General features: G+C 45.6%; 1 protein-coding gene across 2 annotated transcripts in view; it reads left to right on the top strand.

The window, feature by feature from the left end:
• Nucleotides 1-27,565, top strand: part of VWA5B2 (von Willebrand factor A domain containing 5B2) — an 84,663-nt gene extending 57,098 nt beyond the window's left edge. For both annotated transcript variants that reach the window (XM_087965495.1, XM_087965494.1), the window contains exons 17-22: nt 2,891-3,028; nt 5,041-5,160; nt 22,489-22,557; nt 22,958-23,027; nt 24,592-24,703; nt 26,848-27,565. In XM_087965495.1, the coding sequence (XP_087821621.1) occupies nt 2,891-3,028; nt 5,041-5,160; nt 22,489-22,557; nt 22,958-23,027; nt 24,592-24,703; nt 26,848-27,510 (1,172 nt within the window). In that variant the 3' untranslated portion in view covers nt 27,511-27,565. The remainder of the gene's footprint in view (nt 1-2,890; nt 3,029-5,040; nt 5,161-22,488; nt 22,558-22,957; nt 23,028-24,591; nt 24,704-26,847) is intronic.
• The last annotated feature ends 245 nt before the right edge of the window (nt 27,566-27,810 follow it).

The raw sequence follows: 27,810 nt of genomic DNA, 5'->3' as shown, positions 1-27,810 counted from the left end.
CCTTTATCTCTTTCCCCTATATTTATAATACTTAATATAGAACACATAACTTACGTTGGGATTCTGTCTGGTACATTCTAAAATTATACAGTATTATCAAAACCAATACAAATCTATTCATTGATATTGATATTCATATCTTAAATATTTAGCACATTACTTTTCAGTTAAATCACATATTTTTATGGGAGCACCTATTTTCCATAGTTATTCCCCCCCCACATCACATATTATAGATCATTATTTCATTACGATGTTCCCCCTTCTTCTACTTCAAATCTCTCATTTCTCAAAAAGTTTCACTAGAATAACATAGTCTAATCATTAATATTAACAATCATTTATATCTTAAACATTTTACCCATTTCAATTAAATATCATGCCTTTGTGGGAACACTTATGCTTTCCAAAATTGTTTCCCCCCCCCCCCCCACATCACATATCTTAAATCATTGTTTCATTACAGTACTCCCCTTTTCTTAACAAAAATTTCACTAGATTATACTAAATATTTTATCACATTTTAAATTACATATTATTTCCAATTTTCTATAGTTATTTCTAAATACAAATATAGAAATGCAATCTTATGTACCTTTCTAGAATCCCTTTTTCAATAAATATTTATCCATTATCTCTAAAAAACTTTTGCTTCTTTACATCTTGCTCCCCACCATTAAGGCTTCTCATCCCTTCCTTTCCCTTGCTTCTTCTTCTCCTTGTCCTCTTTACCCCCTTGTCTCTCCATCTCCCTTTTATTCTGCTTTCCCCTTTCTGTTGTTTCCTAATATAATACCCCCTTTTCACCTTATTCTTCTCTTTTTGGGTTGTTTTTCCAGGTCTTAAAGTCTTCTTTTCCTTTTTCTCTTTCTTTTTCCTTCTCCGACCAAAGTTATTTGTTCATCAAAGATGGCTTCTTCTTTGTCCCCATCATCCTGTTGCTCATTCAACTTTACATAAGTACAAACCGCCATTTCTAAAAATTGAAAAAAGAGTGCCAAGGACATCTTTCCCTTCTTGCTTTTCTTTTTCATATTTTTGATATACAAGTTTCAGTCCATCCACAAGTGATGCCATTATGTAGAGAAAAGTTTTTCCAAACAACCACCCAAGTGCTTTTAGTCAGAAATAATTCTCAGAAGTTCCAAAATCACCACACAATCCAAACAAGCTGTTCCTTTTAAATACTTTCTCCTTCTTCACTTTCTCTTTCTGGGGTTAAAGTTTAGTCACAAAGTTCTCTTTAAAATATATCTTTTAGAAGTCTTATTGATGTTTAGTAACTCTTTAGAATTCTAGGCAATCTTCTCCTTATTTTCAAATTTTGCTCCAATTTTCCCCCCCTCTCCCTTCCCACTCACAGCCAAAAAGATTTTTTCCATCCGCTGTCACGTTAGGAAGGAGAGTGAAACGAAAAAAACCAAAAAACTTTCCCTTTAAGAATATTCGCAGCTCGTAACTCTCACTGGAAACAATGTATCCTTAGCAGCCTTCAAGCCTCCAGGGCACTTTCTCTTGCCTTGTCCCGGTTGAAAGCAACTTTCGTAATTCTTCCAACTTTCTCCCTCCTGCTCCTGCTTGTCCGGTTGCAGATTTCTTCATGGCGGCCATTGCTGACCGCCGCTCCTCCGCTTTGGGAAAAGGGGGGTTCTGCCAGCTGGGGAGGGTCTGTGACACCCCAAGCCCCTGTCCGGATCCCCCTGTCTTCAGCTGCCTCTACACGGGCAGCTATATCCCCCAAATCCAAACGGATCGGGGGAACCTTGGCGGCGAATGCAGCAGGGATCGCGCAGTATCGCGAATCCCTGCCGCTGCCGAAACCTTGCAAACCGGAAGTCGGCAGTCCAATCTCTTCTTGATAGTCTCAAGTGATGGCACTTCCACAACTTCTGAGGGCAACTTCTGTTCCATTGGTTGATTGTTCTCCCTGTCAGAAAGTTTCTCCTTATTTCCAGGTTAAATCTCTCCTGGTTCAGTTTCCATCCATTATTCCTTATAACAATGCAGTGCAATTCTCACTGCCCTGATAATATGTATAATCAAGTATTTAATCTTTTGGGGGTATTTTCCCTTAATGATCCCCAGGAGAAACAATTCAGGCTTCAATTCTATTCGACAATGGAAAGATCCTGAGTGTTAACTGAGTGGAACCGCAATTCTAAAATGCATTAAAGGAACGAATCACATAATTCTCTCTCTTCGGTGGTGGGATTAAATTTTTTTTACTACTGGCTCTGTGGGCATGGCTTGGTGGGCGTGGCAGGGGAAGGATACTGCAAAATCCCCATTCCCTCCCCACCCCACTAACCTGCATTCCAGCTCCGTTCTCCTATGCAGGGCAACCAAAGAAGACCCAGTGTCAGGGCTCCAACAAATCCACCCCCCATTCAAATCAAAAGTCTCTAGCTGCATCTCAGAGAAAAGAAAATTGATTTATTAGAGGTTGCCATGTTGGCGCATGGCTGGGTGCAGCTGATAGTAAATCACATCATATATTTTCCCCCGTGACTCTGGTCTTCCCCGCACCCCCTGGATGTGACTTCTCCAATGGGACACATCCATCTCCAAGAGTCATCCATCATGCTCTCCAATAACATTCTTACGCTCTGACAACTTTGGGCTGCCGGGGTGATTATCTAGGCATTTAAGGAATGCCCTGTTTTCCCCCCACTCCCTTTTTTTGGCAGCTAAAAATATCAAAGGAGTATATTTTTTAGTTGACACCCAGCCAATCAGCTGGGACTCAGGAAGCAGAGAATAGAGGGGGGCAGGGCCAATCAGAGGTGGCATTTGCCGGTTCTCCAAACTACTCCAAATTTCCACTACTGGTTCTCCAGAACCTGTCAGAACCTGCTGAATGCCACCTCTCTCTCTCTCTTCCTTTCTCTAGGTTTCTTCCGAAGGTTCCGTCTTAAAGCTGTCCAGTCAAGCAAAGCTTGCAATCTCCCTTCCATGTTTACCTCCGTGGTGCCTGTAGAGTCTTCCACAAAGGAGACCTTGCCTTTAGCACTTCAGGTTCGCAGCACAGGTAGGACTACCTGGAGTGGGTGCATAATTATCTAATTTCTATACTGCCCCATGACATTTGCGTGACTCTGGGCAATTTTTTAAGTCCAACAGTAAAATCATATACAAGCCACAGTTGAATGAATGAATGAATTCTTTATTGGGCAAGTGTGATTGACACCTAACTCCAGAAAAGATCTTTTTGCTAGAGGCAAATTTTTAATCTCGGGAAGAGAAGTGACATGTGAAATCCAGGGGTTTGCTGACTCTCCACCTGCCTTTACATAACCCCCTAGAATAGAATAGAATAGAATAGAATAGAATAGAATAGAATAGAATAGAATAGAATAGAATAGAATAGAATAGAATAGAATAGAATTCTTTATTGGCCAAGTGTGATTGACACCTAACTCCAGAAAAGATCTTCTTGCTAAGAGGCAAATTTTTAATCTCGGAAGAGAAGTGACATGTGAAATCCAGGGGTTTGCTGACTCTCCACCTGCCTTTACATAACCCTATAGAATAGAATAGAATAGAATAGAATAGAATAGAATAGAATAGAATAGAATAGAATAGAATAGAATAGAATAGAATAGAATTCTTTATTGGCCAAGTGTGATTGACACCTAACTCCAGAAAAGATCTTCTTGCTAAGAGGCAAATTTTTAATCTCGGGAAGAGAAGTGACATGTGAAATCCAGGGGTTTGCTGACTCTCCACCTGCCTTTACATAACCCCCTAGAATAGAACAGAACAGAACAGAACAGAACAGAACAGAACAGAATAGAATAGAATTCTTTATTGGCCAAGTGTGATTGACACCTAACTCCAGAAAAGATTTTCTTGCTAGAGGCAAATTATTAACCTTGGGAAGAGAAGTCACATGTGAAATCCAGGGGTTTGCTGACTCTCCACCTGCCTTTACATAACCCCCTAGAATAGAACAGAACAGAACAGAACAGAATAGAATAGAATTCTTTATTGGCCAAGTATGATTGGACACACAAGGAATTTGTCTTTGGTGCAAATGCTCTCAGTGTACCTAAAAAGAAAAGATACATTTGTCAAGAATCATAAGGTACAACACTTAGTGATAGTCATAGGGTACAAATAAGCAATCAAATCATACTAGGGAACAGTCAGTATAAATCGTAAGGATATGAGCAGGGAATGATTTGTTAAGCAGAGTGATGGTGTTCAGGAAAAAAACTGTCCTTGTGTCTAGTTGTTCTGGTGTGCAGTGCTCTATAGCAGTGATCCCCAACCTTTTTTATGCTGCGGCCCGGTATCGGCATCAGCTGGCGCCGCATGGCCTGTACCGGCATCAGCTGGGTCCGCCATCTTTTGATGAAAAAGTGCTTCCGGTGAGCTTTCTACCGGAAAAGCTCACCGGAAGCACTTTTCATCAAAAAAGATGGCGGCGCCCAGCAACCAGCGGACCCGGTAGGACTTGTTCCAGGACGGGCACTGTCCGCAGACCGGTGGTTGGGGACCCCTGCTCTATAGCATCGTTTTGAGGGTAGGAATTGATACAGTTTATGTCCAGGATGTGAGGGGCCTGTAGATACTTTCACAGTAATTTCAGTTTCCCCGCCCCTCCTTTTGGTAATTAGTTGCATCATATAAATAAATATTTATTAAACACCAACTTATAAATAAATGGAAATAAATTTGATCAGTTCTTCAGTTCAGTAAGCTTAGACACTGGGCTTAGCAAATTTATGGATGGGAGATACTGGTTAGAGTTTTTCTTCAAAATGCTCAGCTAGGCTTTTTTCGCCCTCCCCTTACCTTTTCGACTTTCATTGGCTCATTTTACTAAAAACACCTGGTCTTGTGCTTGAGCTTTGACTCTTGACAATATTTGCTATCTTAGCCTCTGACTAAAGAAGAGAGAGTTGCGTTTGACATCCAGAGCTGTAGGAATAAAAAGTACTACGAAAACAGTTTTGTTTAAGATGAATGTTCATCACTGAAATGGCAGCAAGAAGAGTTGGAAATATGTCTAATCAACCTGACTCTGTTTTCTCCCAGACGGTGTAAACAACCATCAGAAAGGGTCCCGTTTAGTCAATCAGCATCACCGTAGTTACTCGCTAAGCCTGGGGCAGAGACAGGATTCACAGGACTTGGATGATGCTCTTGTTCCTGCAGGTACAAACTTCACCTGTTTGATTTGAAATTGGGCTTTTATTAGCATGGATGCTGAGCTTGTCAACTGGAAAGTCGGCCGTCCAGGTTCGAGACCCAAGCGACACGGGGGCAGGGGGAGCTCCCGCCCTCAGTCTACCAGCTCCTGCCAGCCTAGCAGCTCGAAAGCATGGAAATGCAGATAAATAAATAGGGACCACTTTGGTGGGAAGGCGACAGTGTTCCGGTCATGTGTTGGCCACATGACCACGGAAATGTCTTCGGACAGTGCTGGCTGAATGGCCTTCTTACAGAGATGAGCACAACCCATGGTGACCCAGTGGTTAGAATCGGGGTGGGCTTCGAAAATTTCAGCAAAAGGTTCTCTGCTGGGTGGGCATGGCCTAGTTGGCCTCCTGCACCACAGATGGGGGGGCATTTTTGCTTTTCTCAAGCCTGTGGGAGGGCAAAAATGGCCCCCTCTGGGCTCCGGAGGCTCTCTGGAAGCCAGAAAGGGGTCCATTTCTGGCATTCGCAAACTTCCAGGATAATTCAGAATAATGTCAGTTGGTGCTCCATTCAAAATCCAAGAAAGAAATACTTAAGACTCCATAAATTAGAGGAAAGAATTCTTTTACTGAAAAATGAAGTGGTAGCATCAAATAGGATTCTGAATCTGAGAATTTAGGCGCACAGATCACATATACAAAGTGATGAAGTTGTTCCCACCCCCCATAGTTCAAAAGACTCTTCCAATTAAAAGTTCTGAATATGATCATGTGGACATCTTCAGATGGTGATGAGGCCTCTGTCCGTTGACCTTGGCATATTTTGATAAAAGTTTGCAGCTGCGCAGAGAAAAGAAAGCTAAGCGAGAAATAGAAACCTAAAAGCAGGAATTTATACTCCCCCCCACTCCTCATTTACACAACACAAGAATGTAACACCTCCAGCTCTCTTCCCAGACCATATCCCCCCTCCTCCCCCGTTACTTATGGCAGCCAAAAGATGCAAAGCAGTAGAAAAGATGCAAAGCAGTAGATCTTGAAGGCTGACACCCTCCCTGAGCCTCCGTGTGCACCCTGCACTTACCTTGCATCCAAAACGGGCCACCTGGGGACTCCTGGGAGGGGAGGGGTAGGCAGGGCCAGCCAGGAGTGGGATTTGGGGGTTCTCCAAATGGCGCAGAATCTTCACTAGGGGCTCTCCTGAACCGCTGCGAACCCCCAGCAGTTCGCCCCTGGTTAGAATGCAGTATTGCAGGCTAACTCTGCCGGCTGCCAAGAGTTCGATTGTGATCGGATCAAGGTTGGCTCAGCCTTCCATCCTTCAGAGGTCGGTAAAATGAGGACCCAGATGGTTGGGGGGCAATATGCTGACTCTGTAAATCATTTAGAGGTAAAGCACTGTGAAGCAGTACATAAGTCCAGGGGTCCCCAACCACTGGTCCCCGGACTGGTACTGGTCCGTGGATCATTTTTTACCGGGCCGCAAAGCTTGGGCGCCGCCATCTTGTTTCAACGGCGCTTCCGGGTTTTCGGTTGCTTCCGGTTTCGGTTGGAAAGTGCTTCCGGGTTTTCAGTTGGAAAGCGGCGTTTGGGTGCTCGCGCCTTAGTTTCATCAAGAGGGCGGCTTCAACGAAGAGCCGTCCCGATGGCGGTGGAGTCTCGCGTTACTCAGGTACCGGTCCGTGGAAGAATAAATAATCGTGAAACCGGTCCCTGGTTCAAAAAAGGTTGGGGGCCACTGCATAAGTCTAAGTGCTATTGCTATAGTCGGCAATGACTAACAGAGTAAAATCCACAGAGACTTCTTCATTACATACGTTAATGTCGTGTCCGTCGCAGGAAGGAAGCTCGGAGTCAGTGACAAAGTTCAGCTCTTTATTGTGCTCCAGTACATGCTTGGGAAAGGAAGGGAAAACCCGGCTTTTTATTTCCAAGCAGCGGCAGCCCGCGCCAATGACATCGTTTGAATCTCCCGCTCTTGGCTCAACCAATAGCGGAGATTCCTTAACGAGACAATCCGGGCGGCTTGCCCGACCAATCCGGTTGCCGCGCTTTAGCCAATCGCAACGCCGGGGTTTGCAAGTATGTTAATTCCTTGTACAGAACACCCTCCCCTCTTGGTTCGTTCCTCGCACGCGTAGTCCCGTAAGTAGGCGGGCTCCGTGCTTGTCTACTGGACCTGCAGGTCAGTTGTTTCCTGGTTCCCGGCCTGTTCGGTCGGGGTTTTGTTGCTCTCAGTCTATTTGATGGAATCGTCTGGAGTGTGGGCCCGCTGCTGCAGCTCCTCCCGGTCTACCCGGGTTGGTCGAGCTGCGGCTTTTGCCGCTCCCGCTTGGTCTTTCGGGCTGGTCGAGCTGGCTTGGCTGCTTTTCCCTGGTGCGGCTTCGAGTTGGCTGATATCTGGTGAGTATAGTTGGTTGTGTTCTATTCTTTCTTGGTCCCCTGTATTTTCCCTCCCTCCTTGGTTAGTGTTAATGGGGTTGTCTGTGTTTGCTTGCGTGTCGGTTGTGTTTTTATTTGAGATCTTAACTGATCTATGTGGCGTTTCCATGCTTGTCCGTCCGTTGTTTGTAGTCTGTATGAATGGGGACCTGTTATTTGGGTTATAGTTGCCGGAACCCATAGTGGGTCTCCGGTAAGGTTTTTTGTAGACTGCATCGCCTGGCTTAAATGCCCGGTGTTTGCTTGATGAGTCCAGGGGCTTCTCCGGGTTGTATGTGGGTGCAGTCTGTCAAGTGGGGACCTTAGTTTCCTCCCCATCAGTAATTCTGCCGGGCTTTTGTTTGTTGTCGTGTTAGGGGTTATATGTTGTATTAGAAGCAGTTTATTTATTTTTTCCTGTATATTCCCCGTGCTCGATTTTTCTGGATGGTTTTCTTTGTGAATTGGACCATCCGTTCTGCCCTACACGTTGGCCGCCGGATGAGCCGTCGCTGTCAAGGCGTGTCGTATGCCCTTTTCTGCTAGGAATTTTTCGAATTCCAGCGAGGTGAGTTAGGGCCCGTTGTCCGACACGATGACATCAGGAAGGCCGTGGAGTCGCGAACAGTTTATTTAGTACCCTGGTGACGGCTTCAGTTGTGGTGGTTTTCATGTCGCTTACCTCCAGCCAATTGGAGTAAGCGTCCACCGTGATGAGGAATGTGTGTCCCCTTGTGGGACCGGCAAAATCTATATGTACTCTAGACCATGGTCCCCTGGGGTCTCCCATTCTAATATTGGCGCGGCAGGGGATTTGGTCTGGTTTCTTAACGCGTGAACACCTGGCCACCCACCCTTCAATTTCTTTGTCTATGCCTGGCCACCACAGCGTAACTTCTGGCCAAGGCTTTTTGTTACGTCTGATGCCTGGGTGCCCGTCATGCAGAAGTTTTAACACTTTCTTTTGCAACTTCTCTGGTACGACCACCCTGTCCCCCCCATAACACACAACCTTTCTGTAGAGATAGTTCGGTTTGCCTGTTTCTGAAGGGTTTGAATGATTAAATCGTTGTCTTTTTCGGCCACCCTTTCTCTACCCAGTGCAATACCTGCGCCCAGACGTTTGTCTTTATTTGTTTCTCGGGCAATGTCTGACGCGGTTATGGGCAGATCGGGTAGCGCCTCTATGCTGAGGGTGGTCGTCGTGGGTGCTGGGTGCGTCGTCGAGGTCGGGTAATGGTGAACGGCTTAGTGCGTCTGCATGGGTGATTGTTTTACCGGGCGGTGTGTGAGCCGGTAGTCGTAAGCGGCGAGGAATTCGGACCACCTTGTCATCCTGGGGGATATGATGTTCGGTGTGGCCCTGTTTCCCGCCAGGATTCCTAGCAACGGCTTGTGATCTGTGATAATTGTGAATGACGGCCGTAAAGATGCTCGTGGAATTTCTTTGCGGCTGCGGCGATGGCAAGGGCTTCCTTGTCTAGTTGACTGTAGTTTCTTTCTGGCTTGCTAAGTGTTCTTGAGAAAAATGCAATGGGTGCTTCTTTTCCGTCCGTTAGGGTATGGCTGAGGACGGCACCGGCGCTGTAAAAGGTGAGGCGTCGCATGTGACGGTAAGGGGTAGAGTCTCGTTGTATTGTATGAGGACGGCGTCCGAGGTTAGCAGGTCTTTTGTTTTCCTGAATGCGGTTTCCTCACGCGTCCCCCAGGACCATTTTGTTGTTTTATCCAGTAGCCTATGCAAAGGCTCCGCCCAGTTGCCTTTTAGGGTAAGAACACGTTATAAAAATTGAGTAATCCCAGAAATGCCTGTAACTCTGTTTTGTTTTTGGGGGTTGGGGCTTCCTTGATGGCTTTTACTTTGTCCCTGGTCGGGTGGATGCCATGTCGGTCTAGGAGGTATCCCAGAAACTCGACTTTCTCTGTGTAAAGTTGGCATTTTTCCTTTTTCACTTTTAAACCGGCCCCTTTGAATTTCTCTAGTACTTCCCTTAGGCGACCCTCTAGTTCTTCCCGGTTGGTTGCTGATACTAGTACATCATCGAGTAAGGGACCACCCTTTTATTCCTTGTAGGAGTCTCTCCATGAGGCTTTGAAAAATCCCGGGGCCACGCTGACTCCAAACTGGAGTCGGTTACAACTAAATGCCCCCGGTGGGTGACAATAGTCTGTGCTTGGCGGTTTCGTCATCGACCGGCAGCTGCTGATAGGCTTGTGCCAGATCGAGCTTCGAAGACTTGCCCCCAGTGAGTGAAGTAGATGTTGCACGACTGGGACGGGTATGCGCTTTGTTGCAGGGCGCAGTTGAGGTGGGCCTTATAGTCCCCACAAATTCTTATTGACCCGTCTGGCTTAACTGGGGTGACTATTGGGGTCTCCCACCGGGCGTGATCAATTGGCTGCAGCACCCCTGTTTGACGAGCTTGTCGAGCTGCTCGCCTATTTTCCCCCGAAGCGCGAAAGGCACCCGCCTCGGTTTTAGGCGGATGGGGTTGACGTTGGATCTAAACTGAAAGAGATAGGGGGTCCCGGTACTTGCCTAAGGTGCCGTGAATACTTCCTGGAAGTCCTTAGCCAGCTGCTGTTCCCAGTCGGTTTCCTCAGTGCGGTTTATCCCGGTGACCCGATGCCCAATGGTGCGAACCATTGGAGTCCCAGGAGGCTTGGTCGGTTCCGGTCCACTATTGTGATGGGAAGTTTTGCGGTGCGGTCCTTGAAGGCTACGTTGAACTGTCCGGTCCCGATGACGGGATGCGGTTCCCTTGGTAGTCTTTGACTATCAATCTTTGGTTCTCTAGCTCAGCCTTGTGGAGATTTGGTACTAGTCGCTTGATTTCTTCCCAGGCGATCATGGAAAGTTAGGACCCGGAGTCCACCTCCATGCGGCAAAGTTCGCCCTCGATGCTTACTTCCACGTAGACCTTACGGGTATCGTTGGTCTCGGTGTGGCCAATGTGAGTGTCTGGTGGGTTTCTCCTCTGTTGGTCTCCCCGTTTCATCGGCCCCGGCTGTCCCTATTCCAACGAGTGTCGGTTGGTGCTCTCGGTTCCTGGGGAGGTGTTGTCTCGCCGACGGTTGCTCGGCTCTCGGCGCCGGGGGCTGTAATTTTTCCGAAACCGCAGACTCGGGCGATGTGGCCCCTCTTGTTGCAATTTCGACAGGTCGCGTCGAAAAACGGCAGTCTGCTCGGTAGTGGTTGCCCCGCACCCGCACACTGGGTCCCCGACTTACGACCTCGTTGGTCTCGTCTTGTCTGGAGCCGATGGACGTCTTCTTCTTCTCCTTCGTCTGGGGTGTCCGAGGCGGAGTCCAGGTCGCCATGGTGTGTGGCGGTTTCTCGGCGGTTAGCCTCGGGGTTGTCGGTGCGGTCCCGTTCTCCGCTTTCCGTAGTCGAGCTGCCGATTTCTTGGTGGCTTCGGCGGCGGACGCTTCTGCCAGGGCGACATCGAGACTGATGTCCCCTTTGCCATTAGACGGCTTTTCAGCGCCTGGTCCCGGAGACCTAGGACCACGCGGTCTCGGAGGACGTCGTCTAGTTCATTGAATTCGCACAAACCCCGAGGTCCCTTAGAGCAGCTATGAAGTCGTTTATGCTCTCGTCCTTCCGCTGATTTCGCCGATAGAATTCGCCTCGTCGGATGAGGATGGGCACGGTGGGAGCGTAGTGGTTTTTTAGTAATGGCGCAAGGTCGGCCCAGTCCATTGTCTTTACGTCGGCGGGTTTGGCGAGGGCTTTCGCCATTTTGAACACTGCGGGCCCGCAGTGTGTCAGGCACAGCCCTTTTCTTGTTTCCGTTGGCATCCTTCAAGTTGTTACTCTCGAGGTACATCTGGAAAGCGATCAGCGTACGATTCCCAGTCCTTGGTAGTCGGGTTGAATGTCTGCGGGCGGAGTAAGGCCGGCCATCGTGTTGGTCTTTGTCTTCCTCCGGACACGTGCTTGGTGGTTCCTTCTTGGATCCCACCTTCGCCGCCAGTGTCGTGTCCGTCGCAGGAAGGAAGCTCGAGTCAGTGACAAAGTTCAGCTCTTTATTGTGCTCCAGTACATGCTTGGGAAAGGAAGGAAAACCCCGGCTTTTTATTTCCAAGCCGCGGCAGCCCGCGGCCAATGACATCGTTAATCTCCCGCTCTTGGCTCAACCAATAGCGGAGATTCTTAACGGACTAATCCGGCGGCTTGCCCGACCAATCCGTTGCCGCGCGCTTAGTGCGCAAAGCGGGTTTGCAAGTATGTTAATTCCTTGTACAGAACAGTTAACATGTATGAAAACATGCTTGGGGGAAAAACAAACTTAAGGGAGTGCTAATCAAACTTAAACAAGCACAAGAGCTGGTGTTAGATCTTCTTGTTTTGATTTAGCAGGCTGAGTGAACCCAGAACAGTGAGTGCACATCAGCAGAGGGAGGGGGCAGGAACCCAGAACAAGTAGCTAGCGGGGCTTGAGAAAAAAAATGTGCAGAAGGTGAGAAGGGATGTGTGGGTTAAACGTAGCTCTGTTCAGTGGTGGTATAATTTTTTTTTTACTACTGGTTCTGTGGGCGTGACTTGGTGGGCGTGGTGTGGCTTGGTGGGTGTGGCAGGGAAGGTTACTGCAAAATCCCATTCTCTCCCCACCCCACTAACCTGCTTTCCAGCTCCATTCTCCTGTGGAGGGCAACCAAAGAAGATCCAACCGATCATCTGTGACTTGGGAGGCAGAGAATAGATGGGGCGGGGCCAGTCAGAGGTGGCCTTTGCCGGTTCTCCAAACTACTCAAAATTTCTGTTACCGGTTCTCCAGAACTGGTCAGAACCTGCTGAAGACCACTTTCTGGCTCTGTTGTTCTGGGTATCATCCAGTGGGATATTTTGTAAAACTCATCTCTTCTTGGAATAGCCTTCCTTGACCCAATGAATTAAGTGGATATGCTGGCTTGGTAATGTGGGAGTTATAACCCAACACATTTGGCCACCACCTCTTTTTAAATGCTGATTTATATTTTTTAGCTTCACGATGGAATAATAATTCTTTTGGCAGTTTTTCTGCAAGCCCGCTGATCTGTTTAAAAAAATATTCCTTTTCACGGCCCTCCCAAATCATCGCTCCAGGGTGCACTTTCCCTTCTGGCGTTATGCCTTGATTAAGTTTTAGAGCCTCCTGCTGGAGCTAAATTCTGGAAAAGGAAAGAAAAAAAAAAAAAAAAGACTGTTTCTCTCCTCGCTTCTATTTATACTCCCAGGAGCGAGAAATAGCTGTGCTTCCCAGCAACTGCACGTGCAGAGAGCGATTAAAATTGGGAATGTTGGATCAGGTGATCGGATGAGCCATTCTGCCACAATCTGCATGGAAGCCAACCTGCATAGTAACTCTTTCGTTGTCTTGGCTCATGCTTGCTTGAGTTCACCCAACCTCTTTTAAGCCAAAAACCACACTAGAAAGCCGCTGTTGCCAGGCTCACATCATTGGCTGTGCCCAAATTACAGATAACAGATCATCAGAGTTGGAAGGGACCTTGTAGATCATCTAGTCCAATCCCCTGCCCAAGCAGACTGCACCATTTATGACAAATGGCAGTCCAGTCTCTTCTGGAAAGCTTCCAATGATGAAGCTCCCACAACTTCTGAAGTCAATTTCTGTTCCATTGTTCTCACTGTCAGAAGATTTCTACTTATTTCTAGGTTGAATCTCTCCTTGTTCTGTTTCCATCCTTTATTCCTTGTCTGGCCTTCGGGTGCTTTAGAACAGTGGCCCCCAACCTTTTTTGTGCCACGGCCCGGTACCGGCATCACAAAATGATCCGGCGCCGTGCACGGCATCAGCACGCATGACAAGGCAAGGCGAGCCGAGCGACCGGCCAGCCAGCCGTCCCCGCTTCTCCCCACCACCTTCAACTCCTCCTTTGTACCTTTGTCGATGGGCTTCGCTTCAGGACGGCTTCGGGACGGTCGCCGGCTCGCTTGCCTTGGGTGCTGAAAGAATCCTCGCGCCTTAGTTTCGCTCAAGCCCCCCACTTCGATGAAACTAAGGCGCGAGGATTCTTTCAGCACCCAAACACCGCTTTCCAACCAGAAAAGCTCACCCAGAAGCACTTTCTCGTCAAACAAGATGGCGGCGTCCAGCAAACTGGCAGCCCGGTAGGAAATGTTCCATGGACCGGTACCAGTCCGCGGCCCGGTGGTTGGGGACCCCTGCTTTAGAAAATAGCTTGACCCCCTCCTCCTCTCTGTGACAGCCCCTCAAATATTGGAAGACCGCTATCATGTCTCCCCTGGTCCTTCTCTTCACTAGACTAGCCAGGCCCAGTTCCTGCAACTGTTCATCGTATGTTTTAGCCTCCAGTCCCCTCATCATCCTGGTTGCTCTTTTCTGTACTTTTTCTTTTTTTTTTTTTTTAAATAAATTTTATTAAATTTACAATTAAAAACATTCGACATTACATACACAAAAGGAAAAAAACAAAAAAAGAACACTCGGTCTTACAAACTGGAAAGAAAAGAGAAGAGGAGATGTAAAAGAAAGAAAGAAACAAAGGAAGAGAAAGAGAAAAAAGAAAAAAAAAGATGCGTTTAAAAACAGACAATATCCTTTTTGCCAGTCTGCAAGATCCAATTCTCCTACCTTAATTTGAATACACACATCTTATCGATATCTATGCTTAAATTGCCCATTGTCCATTAAGCAGTTTATCTCTGGACTAACCAATTATACCAAGAGTTCCAATTATCGTAAAATGTTGAAGCCTCTTTGTTTTTAAGTGCTATAGTTAATTTATCCATTTCTGCACAATCACATATTTTCTGGATGACCATTTGTTCTGTAGGTGCATAGGGTGATTTCCAACACTGGGCAAACGCTAATCTGGCTGCAGTTAGGATATGAATTGTTACATATTTCATCTTTTTGGGTAAATGTTTATCAGAGATCCCTAGTAGGAAGAACTCTGGTTTGTATTCGATTTGTTCTTTGGTTATCTCCTCCAACCATTTTCTGATTTTTTGCCAATATTTCTGGGTTTCTTTGCAAGACCACCACATATGAAAGTAGGTTCCTTCTATGCTTTACATTTCCAGCATTTTGGACTCGTGTTTGGGTTCATTTTCGCCAACCTCGAAGGGGGCAAGTGCCATCTATAAAACATTTTGTATGTATTTTCTTTATATGCTGCGATTTTGTAATCTTAATATTTCTGTTCCAAATCTTTTCCCATTCTGATAATGTAATACTTCTTCCGACATTCCTGCTCCAGGCTATCATGTTCCCTTTGACTATCTCTTGTTCTAATTCTACTTCCAGTAAGTATTTATAGAATTTGGATATGTTCTTTTTGTTTGATCCTAGTAAAATTTTATCTAAATACTGCAGTTTGTTATAAATTCCAAAGTCTTTTATATCTTGTTTGTATCTGCTATGGATTTGTATATATAACCACTGATCAATTTTAAATCCCTGTTCCTGTAGTTCTTGTCGAGTTTTTAATTTCCCTTGGATCTAATAAATCTTTATATTTAATCATTTTTGTTATGTCCAAATTATTGGGATGTACCATTGCCTCCATTGTTGATAGCCAGATCGAATTTTTAGATAGTGTTTTTTGCATATTTTTTCCAATTAATTAATAATGAGTCCCTAATGAGGTGTCTATGAAAGTAAGACTGCTTGGGTTTCCCACTTCCCATAAGAAGGCATGCCACCCTCTCTGGAGGTCATGCCCTTCTAATGCTAAAATTCTTTTGTTAAGTAAGTTCACCCAGTCTTTTATCCATAATAAGATAGCTGCTGAATAATATAATTCCCAATTTGGAAGAGCTAGACCCCTCTACTTTTCTCATCTTGTAAGGCCTTTACATTGATCCTGGGTTTTTCCCCTGCCAAATAAATTTAAGTGTGATCTTATTTAAGTCTTCAAAAAATTTTTGACAACTTAATTGGGATTGTCTGGAATAAATAAAGAAATTTTGGTAATATATTCATTTTAATCGAGGCAATCCTGCCCAATAAGGAAAGCTGCAACTTATTCCAGGATTCTAAATCTTTCTTTGTTTGTTGAAGTAGTTTATCATAATTGTTCTCTTTGAGTGATTTACCTTGTGGTGTTAACCATATTCCTAAATATTTGACCCTTTTTGTTACCTGTATCCCCATCATTGTTTCTAATTCTTCCTTCTGGTTTTCTGTTAAATTTTTGGTCATTAATTTCGTCTTTTTCTATTAATTTTTAATCCTGCCACTGTGCCAAATTGTTCTAATTCTTTTATTAGATTATAACCTTTTTCCATGGGTTCCTCCAAAAAGAAAACCATATCGTCAGCAAACGCTTGTAGTTTATATTCTTCTGATTTGACCCTCACTCCTCTAATTTCAGAGTTTTGTCTAACCCGTGTTAAGAGTGATTCTAGGGCAAAAATGAAAAGAAGAGGTGAGAGAGGGCAGCCCTGTCTGACACCTTTTTCTATATTTATTGGATCTGTTTGTTCGCCATTGATTAGTATATTAGCCTGTTGTGTGTTGTAAATAGTTGTTATAATGTTTTCAAATTTGGTGCCAAGACTCATATTGTAAATTTTTGAATTAAAAGTGCCAATTTAAGTTATCAAATGCTTTCTCAGCATCTAAAAACATGAGTGCGGATTGTTTCTCCGGTGGGCTTCATAATATTCTAGGACATCGATAACGGTTCTTAAATTGTTCTTTATTTGTCGGGACGGAAGAAATCCATTTTGATCTTCGTGTATATGTGGATTTAAAGCTTGTTTTACTCTATTAGCTATGATAGAAGTAAACAATTTATAATCGGCATTTAAAAGTGAAATCGGTCTATAGTTGTTGATGTATCTATGATCTGCATCCTCCTTCGGGATTAGCGAAATCAGCGCCCCCTCCACGAGTCCGGCATCTTGGCTGCCAGAAGTACCTCATTAAACACTTCCAGCATCAGTGGTCCTACTAGTTCCAATATTGCTTTATATAGTTCTGCCGGAATCCCATCTGGTCCTGGAGATTTGTTATTACTTTGATTCTCCATTGCTGACTTCAATTCAGACCATGTAATATCTTTATTCAATAACTCTATCCATTCCTCTCCAATTACCTTGTCATTCGTCTCCTCTAAGTAAGTTCTTATTTTATCTTCATTAACTTCCTCCTTTTTATATAATCTTTGAAAATAGTTGTAAATGATATCTTTTTTCTTCTCTATCTCATGTTGTAAGACATCTTTCTCATCCATTAGTTGGTGTATCAATCTCTTTTCTTTCACTTTTTAAGTTTATGGGATAGCCATCTTCCTGGTTTATTTGCATGCTCAAAATAATTTTGTTTGGACCTTTTCAAGTTAATTTCTATTTTATCTTGTTCAAGTAAGTTCAATTTATGTTTAATTGTTATTAACTGATTTTGTGTTCTCTGGTTTTTAGGGGATTTTTGAAGTTGTATTTCTAATTCTTTAATTTGTTGTTGGAATTTATTTTGTTGGGCATGTATTCTTTTATTTCTCATGGCATTATAGGAGATTGTTGTTCCTCTTATAATTGCCTTCATTGTATCCCAAATATTTTGTTTCGTGGTTGCTTCATTATTATTTTCTTTTAGAAAATAATTTAATTCCTCTTTCAGCTTCTTAATGTACTCTTCTTCGTTTATTAACTGAGTATTTAGTGTCCATCTTTTCTTTGTTTTTCTCCTATCTCTCCAAATTAGTTGTATTGGGTTGTGGTCGGCCCATTCATTTGGTAGGATTTTAATTTCTTTTTATTTCATTGGCCAATTCCCCATCCATCCAGGCCATATCTATTCTGGTCCAGATTTTGTGTGGATTTGAATAATATGTGAACTGTTTCTCTTCTGGGTTTAGTTTTCTCCATAAGTCTATTAAGTTTAATTCTTTCATCATGTCCTTACAGGGCATAGAAAATTCTCTTTTCCCTTTCTTGTTCTTATTCACATTACTATGGTCTTTTTGATGATCAGCAATGGAGTTGAAGTCGCCTATCATGCAGATATTCCTTTTTCGAAACCTATTATTCTCTGATGAAGATCTTTAAAAAATTTCCCTTGTTCTTCATTTCCATGCGTAGATTGCTACCAATAAAAATGTGATATGATTAATCCAAATTTGTATAACCAGAGTTCTTCCTTCCGGATCCGACCAGATTAGTTCTGCTTTTACATCATCTTTCACAAATATTGCAATTCCTTTCTTTTTATGTTTGTCTGCTGGTGCTGTAAAAAGTTTTCCAAGTTTCGGGCAAATTAAATATCTTTCATCCTTTTTCCTAATGTGTGTTTCTTGTAGGCATATTATGTCGGCGTTTTGTCTAATTAATTTAGTTAATATCCTTTTCCTTTTAGATGTTGAATTTAAACCATTTATATTAATGGAGAGGAGTTTCTTTCCTATCTCCATTTATCTAGGTCTGTTTAGTTTTTGTCTAGTGATGATTCGGTTTTCTTCTTGCTGTTGTTGTGAGATTGGTTCTTCTCTCCCTGGTTGTGGTTTGTCGTTCCCTAAATTTTGAGGAAGTCCTTCTTTTTGGTTTCTATGGCGATTACGATCATCCTGTGGTTTCCTTTTAGTTTCCTCCTTGGTGTATTGGTTATCCATGCCTATTAGCTGATCATGAAAGTCTTGGGCCTGTTCTATAGAATCTATTTTGATTTTTCTCTTTTCCAAGTTATTAACATCCCTTCTGGGATTAACCATTTAAAAGGAATTTCTTTTATTTAAATAATTGGCCAAGAATTTATAATCCTGTCTTATGACCCTCACTTTCCTTGGGATTTGTTTTAGGATCGTAATCTCTTTACCTCTATATGTTATTGTTTCTTCTCTGGACCTTTTAAGAATTAGGTCTCTCACACACCTCCTTGTGAAACGAATATGAATTTCTCTTGGGCAGTTATGGCGTCTAGCATAACTTGTGCTGACCCTATACACCTCGTCAAATTCTTTGATTAGATCATCTTTTTCTTTCCCTAACCATTCAGCCAATAGTTCTGCCATTAATTGTTCTAGTTCTTCATTTTTCGCTTCTACCACATTTTGAAACCTTAAATATGCCGCTGCTTTATCCATTTCGAGGTGGACGAGGGAGTCTTCGGTTTCTCTAGTTACATTTCTAAATTCCTCCTCTATCCTTTCAAAGTTTGTCTCCATCCGTTCTGTCCTACTCTCTATTTCTCTTATCTTAACTTCGTTTTTTCTCCATAGCCTGTTGCAAGGACCCTATCTTATCCTCCACCTTAAGTAAATCTGCTTTCATTTCCACTTTAAGCTTTCCCATCTCATCTTTTAATTCGCTAATATCCGCTCTGGTTTCTATGTGATTCTTAATCATTATTTCTTGCATCTTGGATATTGCTTCTTGCAAGGATAGTAGGGTATCTTGTATATTAACGTTAGAGACATTGGACTGTTTTTCCCCTGTGTCAGGAACACAGCCCTTTTCTTGTTTCCGTTGGCATCCTTCAAGTTGTTACTCTCGAGGTACATCTGGAAACGATCAGCGTACGATTCCCAGTCCTCGGTAGTCGGGTTGAATTGTGCGGGCGGAGTAAGGCCGGCCATCGTGTTGGTCTTTGTCTTCCTCCGGACACGTGCTTGGTGGTTCCTTCTTGGATCCCACCTTCGTCGCCAGTGTCGTGTCCGTCGCAGGAAGGAAGCTCGGAGTCAGTGACAAAGTTCAGCTCTTTATTGTGCTCCAGTACATGCTTGGGAAAGGAAGGAAAACCCGGCTTTTTTTTTCCAAGCGCGACATCGCGACCAATGACATCGTTTCGAATCTCCGCTCTTGGCTCAACCAATAGCGGGAGATTCCTAACGGACCAATCCGGGCGGCTTGCCCGACCAATCCGGTTGCCGCGCGCTTTAGCCAATCGCAACGCGGGGTTTGCAAGTATGTTAATTCCTTGTACAGAACAGTTAACATGTATGAAAACATGCTTGGGGGAAAAACAAACTTAAGGGAGTGCTAATCAAACTTAAACAAGCACAAGAGCTGGTGTTAGATCTTCTTGTTTTGATTTAGCAGGCTGAGTGAACCCAGAACAGTGAGTGCACATCAGCAGAGGGAGAGGGCAGGAACCCAGAACAAGTAGCTAGGGGGGCTTGAGAAAAAAAATGTGCAGAAGGTGAGAAGGGATGTGTGGGTTAAACGTAGCTCTGTTCAGTGGTGGTATAATTTTTTTTTTTTACTACTGGTTCTGTGGGCGTGACTTGGTGGGCGTGGTGTGGCTTGGTGGGTGTGGCAGGGGAAGGTTACTGCAAAATCCCATTCTCTCCCCACCCCACTAACCTGCTTTCCAGCTCCATTCTCCTGTGGAGGGCAACCAAAGAAGATCCAACCGATCATCTGTGACTTGGGAGGCAGAGAATAGATGGGGGCGGGGCCAGTCAGAGGTGGTCTTTGCCGGTTCTCCAAACTACTCAAAATTTCTGTTACCGGTTCTCCAGAACTGGTCAGAACCTGCTGAAGACCACTTTCTGGCTCTGTTGTTCTGGGTATCATCCAGTGGGATATTTTGTAAAACTCATCTCTTCTTGGAATAGCCTTCCTTGACCCAATGAATTAAGTGGATATGCTGGCTTGGTAATGTGGGAGTTATAACCCAACACATTTGGCCACCACCTCTTTTTAAATGCTGATTTATATTTTTTTAGCTTCACGATGGAATAATAATTCTTTTGGCAGTTTTTCTGCAAGCCCGCTGATCTGTTTAAAAAAATATTCCTTTTCACGGCCCTCCCAAATCATCGCTCCAGGGTGCACTTTCCCTTCTGGCGTTATGCCTTGATTAAGTTTTAGAGCCTCCTGCTGGAGCTAAATTCTGGAAAAGGAAAGAAAAAAGAAAAAAAAAAAGACTGTTTCTCTCCTCGCTTCTATTTATACTCCCAGGAGCGAGAAATAGCTGTGCTTCCCAGCAACTGCACGTAGCAGAGAGCGATTAAAATTGGGAATGTTGGATCAGGTGATCGGATGAGCCATTCTGCCACAATCTGCATGGAAGCCAACCTGCATAGTAACTCTTTCGTTGTCTTGGCTCATGCTTGCTTGAGTTCACCCAACCTCTTTTAAGCCAAAAACCACACTAGAAAGCCGCTGTTGCCAGGCTCACATCATTGGCTGTGCCCAAATTACAGATAACAGATCATCAGAGTTGGAAGGGACCTTGTAGATCATCTAGTCCAATCCCCTGCCCAAGCAGACTGCACCATTTATGACAAATGGCAGTCCAGTCTCTTCTGGAAAGCTTCCAGTGATGAAGCTCCCACAACTTCTGAAGTCAATTTCTGTTCCATTGTTCTCACTGTCAGAAGAATTCCTCCTTATTTCTAGGTTGAATCTCTCCTTGTTCTGTTTCCATCCTTTATTCCTTGTTTCCTTTAGAACAGTCCATTACGGCCGACCGCATCACAAATGATCCGCGCCGGTTCAGTCAAGGCAAGGCGAGCCGAGCGACCGCCAGCCAGCCGTCCCGCTGTACCTTTGTCGATGGGCTTCGCTTCAGGACGGCTTCAGGACGGTGCTTTGCTGAAAGAAAATAACCAGAAAAGCTTGATGGCGGCGCAGCAAACTGGCAGCCCGGTCCTCCTGGTTGGGGACCCTCTTTAGAAAATAGCTTGACCCCTCCTCCTCTCTGTGCAGCCCTCAAATATTGGAAGACCGCTATCCTGTCTCCCCTGGTCCTTCTCTTCACTAGACTAGCCAGGCCCAGTTCCTGCAACCGTTCATCATATGTTTTAGCCTCCAGTCCCCTAATCATCTTGGTTGCTCTTCTCTGTACTTTTTCTCTCAACATATTTTTTATAGTGTGGTGACCAAAACTGGATGCAGTACTCTAGGTGTGGTCTTACTAAGGCTTTATAGAGTGGTATTAGTTCCTCACTTGATCTTGATTGTATCCCTCTGTTAATGCAATGTAGGATTGTGTGGCTTATTGCTCTAGATCAATGTTATTGCTTTAGATCAGTGGTCGCCAATCAGTAGGCCGGGGACCACTGCTGGTCCGTGAGAAAATGTTGGTGGTCCATAGAGAAATGTCACCCCCAAAGCAATTAATCCAGGCTGCGCAGGAACACAAAGCTGCGCCCCACCACATGGCCCACGGGAACACAAGGCTTGCCTTGCTTGCATTGTGAACAACACGAAGTAGTGAGGGGAGGGACGAAAGGGCGGAACTTGCCCCCCACACCCCACGTGCCTGGCTTGGCCACTGAGTTGCTTCTTTCCGCTTCTTTCTTCTTCTGCTTTTGGCTGCAAGCAAGGAAAGCAGCAAAAGTCTTTCTTTCTCTCCCCCCACAAAGACTCATTTCTGGCAGAGTTTGGGGGAGAGAAAGAAAGACTTCTGCTGCTTCTGCTGCTTTCCTTGCATGAAGCCAAAAGTCTCTCTCTCTCTCTCTCTCTCCCCCTGAGAACGGAGCTGGAGACGGTATCCTGAGATCCCAAATAAAGAATGATCAATCGGTAGGAAAACGGGGTGGGGAATTTTCCTTCAGACTTTTTTGGGGATTTTCCCAGGGTCTCTGGTCTGCGGGATTTAAAATTATGAGTTTGGTGGTCCCTGAGGTCCAAAAGGTTGGCGACCTCTGCTCTAGATCAATGTTTCTCAACCTTGGCTGCTTTAAAATGGGTGGACTTCAATTCCCAGAATTCCCCAGCGCAAAACGTAATCCCCGAACCGTAACGCCGGTAATCACCGAACCGTAACGCCACCCCTGATTGTAGCAGATAATGTTGTGCACTGCGCTTTAAGTCCAACCGTTAGGCGGCGTAGTTCAAGGTTGTCCAAGCCCAAATCTTCTGTTGGGCAATGGTCAATTCCAACTTTCTTAATTTCACTGTTGTCCAAAAGCTTCCCCATAAGAGAATAGGCTGAACGTCATGAGAACATCCTGTGTTTTGGGAAGGGACACCCACTTAACACCTGTGTCTTCCTTTGCTTCCTAGAACAAGAAGTTCCTCCTTCACCAGTCAGTGTTTCTTCAGCCACCCAAGCCAGACCAAGCTGTCCTAGTGGTAAGTCTTGCTCACTATGGAGTCTGGGGATAAAAGGAAGATCTGGTCATGCATGTCCAGGTTGCATACAAGTTTTGAGCTTCGGTGTTGAAAAACAATAGAATAGAATTAGAATTCTAGAACTAGAACTTTAGAATGATTAAAATTCTTGAATTATTAGAATTATAATTTTAGAATTAGAGTTAGAATATTAGGATTAGAATTAGAATACTTCATTGGCCAAGATGATTAGATACACAAGGAATTTTGTCTCCAGTGCAGAAGATCTCAGTGTACATGCCAAAGAACAGAGTAATATACCTATATATTATACGTTACTATACAGAGTAATGCATAGTAGTAGCACCTCTTTTCCTGTCCTCATGAGTCTCTCTCTCTCTCTCTCTCTTCCCCACCACAGGAGCCAGCTCCAGTCCTTCTCCTGTTTCTGAAGGCTCCCTGAAGTCAATAGAGAATTTCCTAGGCCGCAGGTAACTCTTTCAAAGCTACCTCTCCTCTCCAGCAGAGGACTCCTTTGGGTGGGTGTGAATAGGGCAAAGAGATGTTTGGCAGAAAGATCATTCTTTGATTGACACTGGAGCAAAATGTCCATCTGCCCGTGGTGGCTCAATAGCAGTAACTGTGAGAGAGATCTTGGAGTCCTAGTGGACAATCCCTTAAATACGAGGTAGCTGTGTGCTGCAGCTGCCAGGAAAGCGAGCGCAATCCTAAGGTGCATTAATAGAGGGGTACAATCAACACCACGCGAAATATTAATATCACTTTATCACGTCCTGGTAAGATGACACTTGGAATACAAATAGGCCTCGACTTATGACCCAAACTGCTGTTGCGAAGTGAAGCATTTGTTAAGTGAGTTTGCCCCCATTTTACAACTTTTCTTGCCGCTGTTGTTAAGCGAATCACTATAGTTAAATTAGTCAAACTGTTGTTAAGTGAATCTGATTCCCCCTCCATTTTTTTGCCTTCCTGGGCACCAGGGAAGCTTCCCCGGGGGGCAAAAAACGCCCCCTCTTGCGCCTCAGGGGAGCTCCAAGGGGGGGTTGTTTTTGATCCCAGTAGGCCCCAAAATGGAGTGTAGGGGGTGCTGCCTGCCCCCCCCCATGCTCAAGTTTTTTTCCATCCTGAGCCCCAGGGAAGGCTTCTGGGAGCAAAAACACCCCCCCCGGGAGGCTCCCCTGAGGCCCAGAAGGCCCAAAAAATGGGAGGGGGGGTTCTGCAAAAAGAAAAGAAAAAAAAGGCCACACCCACCCAGTCCCATGGCCACGCCCACCTAGCCACACCAAAAGAACCGGCCGTTACAAAATTTGAATCCCACCCCTTCCAGAATGGTGTAGAGCTGGGGTCTCAAATTCAATTTACCTGGGGGCCGCTGGAGGCAGAGTCTGGGTGAGGCTGGGCCGCAATAAGGGATTCCACAAAAAACGTTGTTAAAAAATATATCCTCAAATGTTATACTTTCATATACACGGTGGGGGGCCACAGGATATCGTCCTGCGGGCCGCAATTGGCCCCGTGGGCCGCGAGAATGAGAACCTCTGGTGTAGATTCTCCTGTCCTGGACGGTTGGACTAGATCTCCAAGGTCCCTTCCTACTTTGTGACGGTGTCATTGCTGTTGCTTAAGAGCAGGGGTGTCAAACCCGCTCACATTGTGGGCCGTGTTGCGACCATATCAGGATGTTTTTTTTGCCTTCGCGGAGCCAGGGTGGGCATGGCCTGCATGGACCCAGGAGTGGCCTGCGTGGGCCATATCCAGCCCGCAGGCCGCCAGTTTGACAGGCCTGGCTTAGAATCTTTTTGGTCAACTCACCCAGAGCAGCCCATGGAAGGTGGCAGAGCTGTGACGAACCCACTCATTGTAGATTGACACTTGATAGCTAAGGGCCTTGATGGAAATGGCTTTCATTCGTGGCTGGTCCTTCTCAGAAAAGGAAGGCTAGCTTGCATGCCGGTTAGGTAAGAAACGGAGACTACAGTTCAACTGTGGCCTGATTAGGCAAGTTTTGTACCCAGATGGCTTTTGTCTCTGCAGACTCAGTGGCCAGCGGAGACGCCAAGGCTTAGTTCTACGGCCACAGTGCCTGAGCCCAGAAAGTGAGCTGTCCTCAGGTTGTGACGGTGCCATTCACGACTACCTCCCCCTGGTAAGACCTCTTTCCCCATTTGAGTGCTTGTTAAAAGCCAATTGTTATAAGCCAATCAGACTCTGACTTTTTTTTTTTTTTTGCTAGACTGTCGGCTTGCGACTCAAGTCTTTGCCCTTTCCGCCATGATAATGAATGTGAACAATGCTTTGGGGCTGCTTTATCCCTCTTTAGAACCCTGTGCTGTGCTGCTGCCTCTTGATTGGTTGATGGAGTTGATGTTGGTATAATGGGCTGTGTGATGGCCTTGTGAGTTTTGTTGTGGAGATATCCTGGATCTTGTGCTTTAATTTCTTGGGTCGTTCGTGTTTTGATCTCTTTTCCATTAGCCTCCTGTGTTGTAACGGCTTGGGTAATGGGTTGTGTGGTGACCTTGTGAGTTTTATTGCTGTGGTATCCTTGGTCTTCTGCTGTGATTTCCTGGGTCGTTTGCTGTGTTGCAACTTCTTGAGTTCTTGTGGTGTAATTTCCTGAGTTTTCTGATGTGATATCCTGAGCGGGTGGCTGTGATGTAGCATTCTGGGTTTTGGTCTGGCTTCAAGTTTGGGGTCTGTGTTCTTGGCGTGTGTCAGCTTGTTTGGTTTTGGGGTTGGGGGGTGCGACAGCTGGCGAAGCAGCCGTGGTCTGGTTTCTGGATGGTGGTTGTCCTTTGTACAACACAAGAGGCTAATGGAAAAGAGATCAAAACACAAACGACCCAAGAGATTAAAGCACAAGATCCAGGATATCTCCACAACAAAACTCACAAGGCCATCACACAGCCCATTATACCAACATCAACTCCATCAACCAATCAAGAAGCAGCAGCACAGCCAACCAGACCAGCACACTAGCCCCCCCCCCCAGTGTTTATAGAGAGACGGAAGCTCCAATCACACACTGCTTGCACTGGCACGAAGCCAAGATACTCTTAATCTTACACGGGAAAAGACCCGAACACACCTAGACCTACATACCTGTACCCGTGAAAATCTACGAATATATATATATATATACACACACACATATATACACACACATATATATATACACATATATATATACACATATATGTTTTCTGAGGTTTTCGCGGGTATTTGTATGTGGATCTTTGGTTATTTGGGTTTTCTCCCGTGTAAAATTGGAAGTATCTAGGCGATGTTTCAATGAAGTCTCATTCATCATCTTCAGGCTTGTGTCTTCGGCTTTGTGCTTCTCGGAGTAATGTGAGCTTGCACCTACTTCTTCCTTTTAACTGCTAGTGGGGGTGTGACTTGATTGGGTGGGGGCTTGGCTGTGTTCTGATTGGGTGGGGGGTGTTCTCATTGGTTGGGGGTTTGGCTGTGTTCTGATTGGTAGGGGTTGGCTGTGTTCTGATTGGCTGGGGTGTGTTCTGTTCAGGTGGGGGCTTGGTTGTGCTTAGTTGTTGGTGAGTTGTTTACTTCTTCAGCCATTTCATGTGGGCGTCTGGGATTTGAGCTGGTGACCATGAAGATGTGGCACGACCACGAGCGAAGCTAAACAACAGGATCACAGCTCACCAGCTCAAATCCCCCAGCAACTAAGACTAACCTGAGCACAACCAAGCCCCCACCTGAACAGAACACACCCCCAGCCAATCAGAACACAGCCAACCCCCTACCAATCAGAACACAGCCAAACCCCAACCAATGAGAACACCCCCCACCCAATCAGAACACAGCCAAGCCCCCACCCAATCAAGTCACACCCCCACTAGCAGTTAAAAGGAAGAAACAGCTGCAAGCTCACATTACTCCGAGAAGCACAAAGCCGAAGACACAAGCCTGAAGATGATGAATGAGACTTCATCGAAATGTCGCGTGCACCTTCAGGTAACTGTCACACATGCATGGGAGGCGAGGCGCATGTGGGAGATGCGTGCGTATGTGCAGGGGGTCAGGGGAAGCACGGGGGGGTCCCACATGCATTGCATTATGGGTGCAGGCACGTGTGCGCGCTCTCATGAACACGATGACAAAAAGGTTAGCCATCACTGGCCTAGAGCCCTCCCTGAGGGAGTTGGGTGGGTTAAGAAGATATATAAATAAAATATTTACATCAATCAATCAATGGAGCTCAGGGAACACGAAAGATCCCAGGGTTCAACCTTGAGCTATTCTCTTCCATCCGTACCTCCTCCCCAGGTGCAGCTGCAGCAAGCCCCAGGCATGTTCCACCTGAACGAGGCCTTCTCTGAAGCGGTGCAGATCCCCCTAGACCGCTTGTGCCGGGCCTCTCCTTATCCCTCCCACCGGGCCAGCCTGAGCCCTGCTTCCAGCACTTCTCCGTGGGCTCTGATCGCCAAGAACCCCACAAAGCCCTCAGCAAACCAGCCTCCCCCAGAAGCCGATGAAGAGGCAGTCAGGACAAGCAAAGAGCAGGCAATGGAGCTGGACTCCCCCCACTCGCCCAGCACCTGCTCCGATGTCCTGAGTGCTGTGGTGTGGGCCCAGGCCGACAGCGGAAGGGGCTCCGAAACCGATGCCTGCGACCAATCGCCGGACGCTTCGGAAGCCAGCCTCAGCCTGCTGGAGGCAGGGTTGGAGGCGGAGGAGGGCGATGTAGAGAGTATGAGCTGGGCCACGGCTGTGGCCCTGGCCTGGCTGGAGCATCGCTGTGCTGGCTTTTTTGTGGAATGGGAGCTGCTGGCGGCTAAAGCGGATTGCTGGCTGCGTGGTCAGCAGCTGCCCGAAGGCCTGGATGTGGCTGCCCTGAAAGGAGCAGCCCGCCAACTTTTCCTGCTCCTCCGCCATTGGGATGAGAACATCAAGCTGAACATGTTGTGCTACAACCCGAATAACGTGTGACGAGCCAGCCAGGCTTTCACTTGTATGAGGGCAATAAAGAGAAAATGGATTCCAGGAGTCCCGGTTGTTGAGGAGGTTCTTTCACGGGCTGGGAATATAAAGTAGGATTTTGCTGATGATGGAGAGCTCCAAGAAACATTCAAGGCCGTTCTCAGCCCCCATTCGGTGTGCTGCTTTACTAAAGGTGTACAATCAAGGTAACAGGTAGTCCTCGACTTACGACGATTGAGCCCAACTGTCAGGGCTCTGGTAGTTACCCCCATTTAAAGCATGAGTCTCTAGCCGGATTCACAAAGCTCA

Source organism: Notechis scutatus, chromosome 4 (genome assembly GCF_049901735.1).
Source record: "Notechis scutatus isolate UNSWTSFEM ecotype Mainland chromosome 4, rNotScu1.2, whole genome shotgun sequence".
NCBI lineage: Eukaryota > Metazoa > Chordata > Lepidosauria > Squamata > Elapidae > Notechis > Notechis scutatus.
The sequence above is the reverse complement of the archived record's forward strand: the minus strand, read 5'-3'. Positions and strand labels throughout refer to the sequence as shown.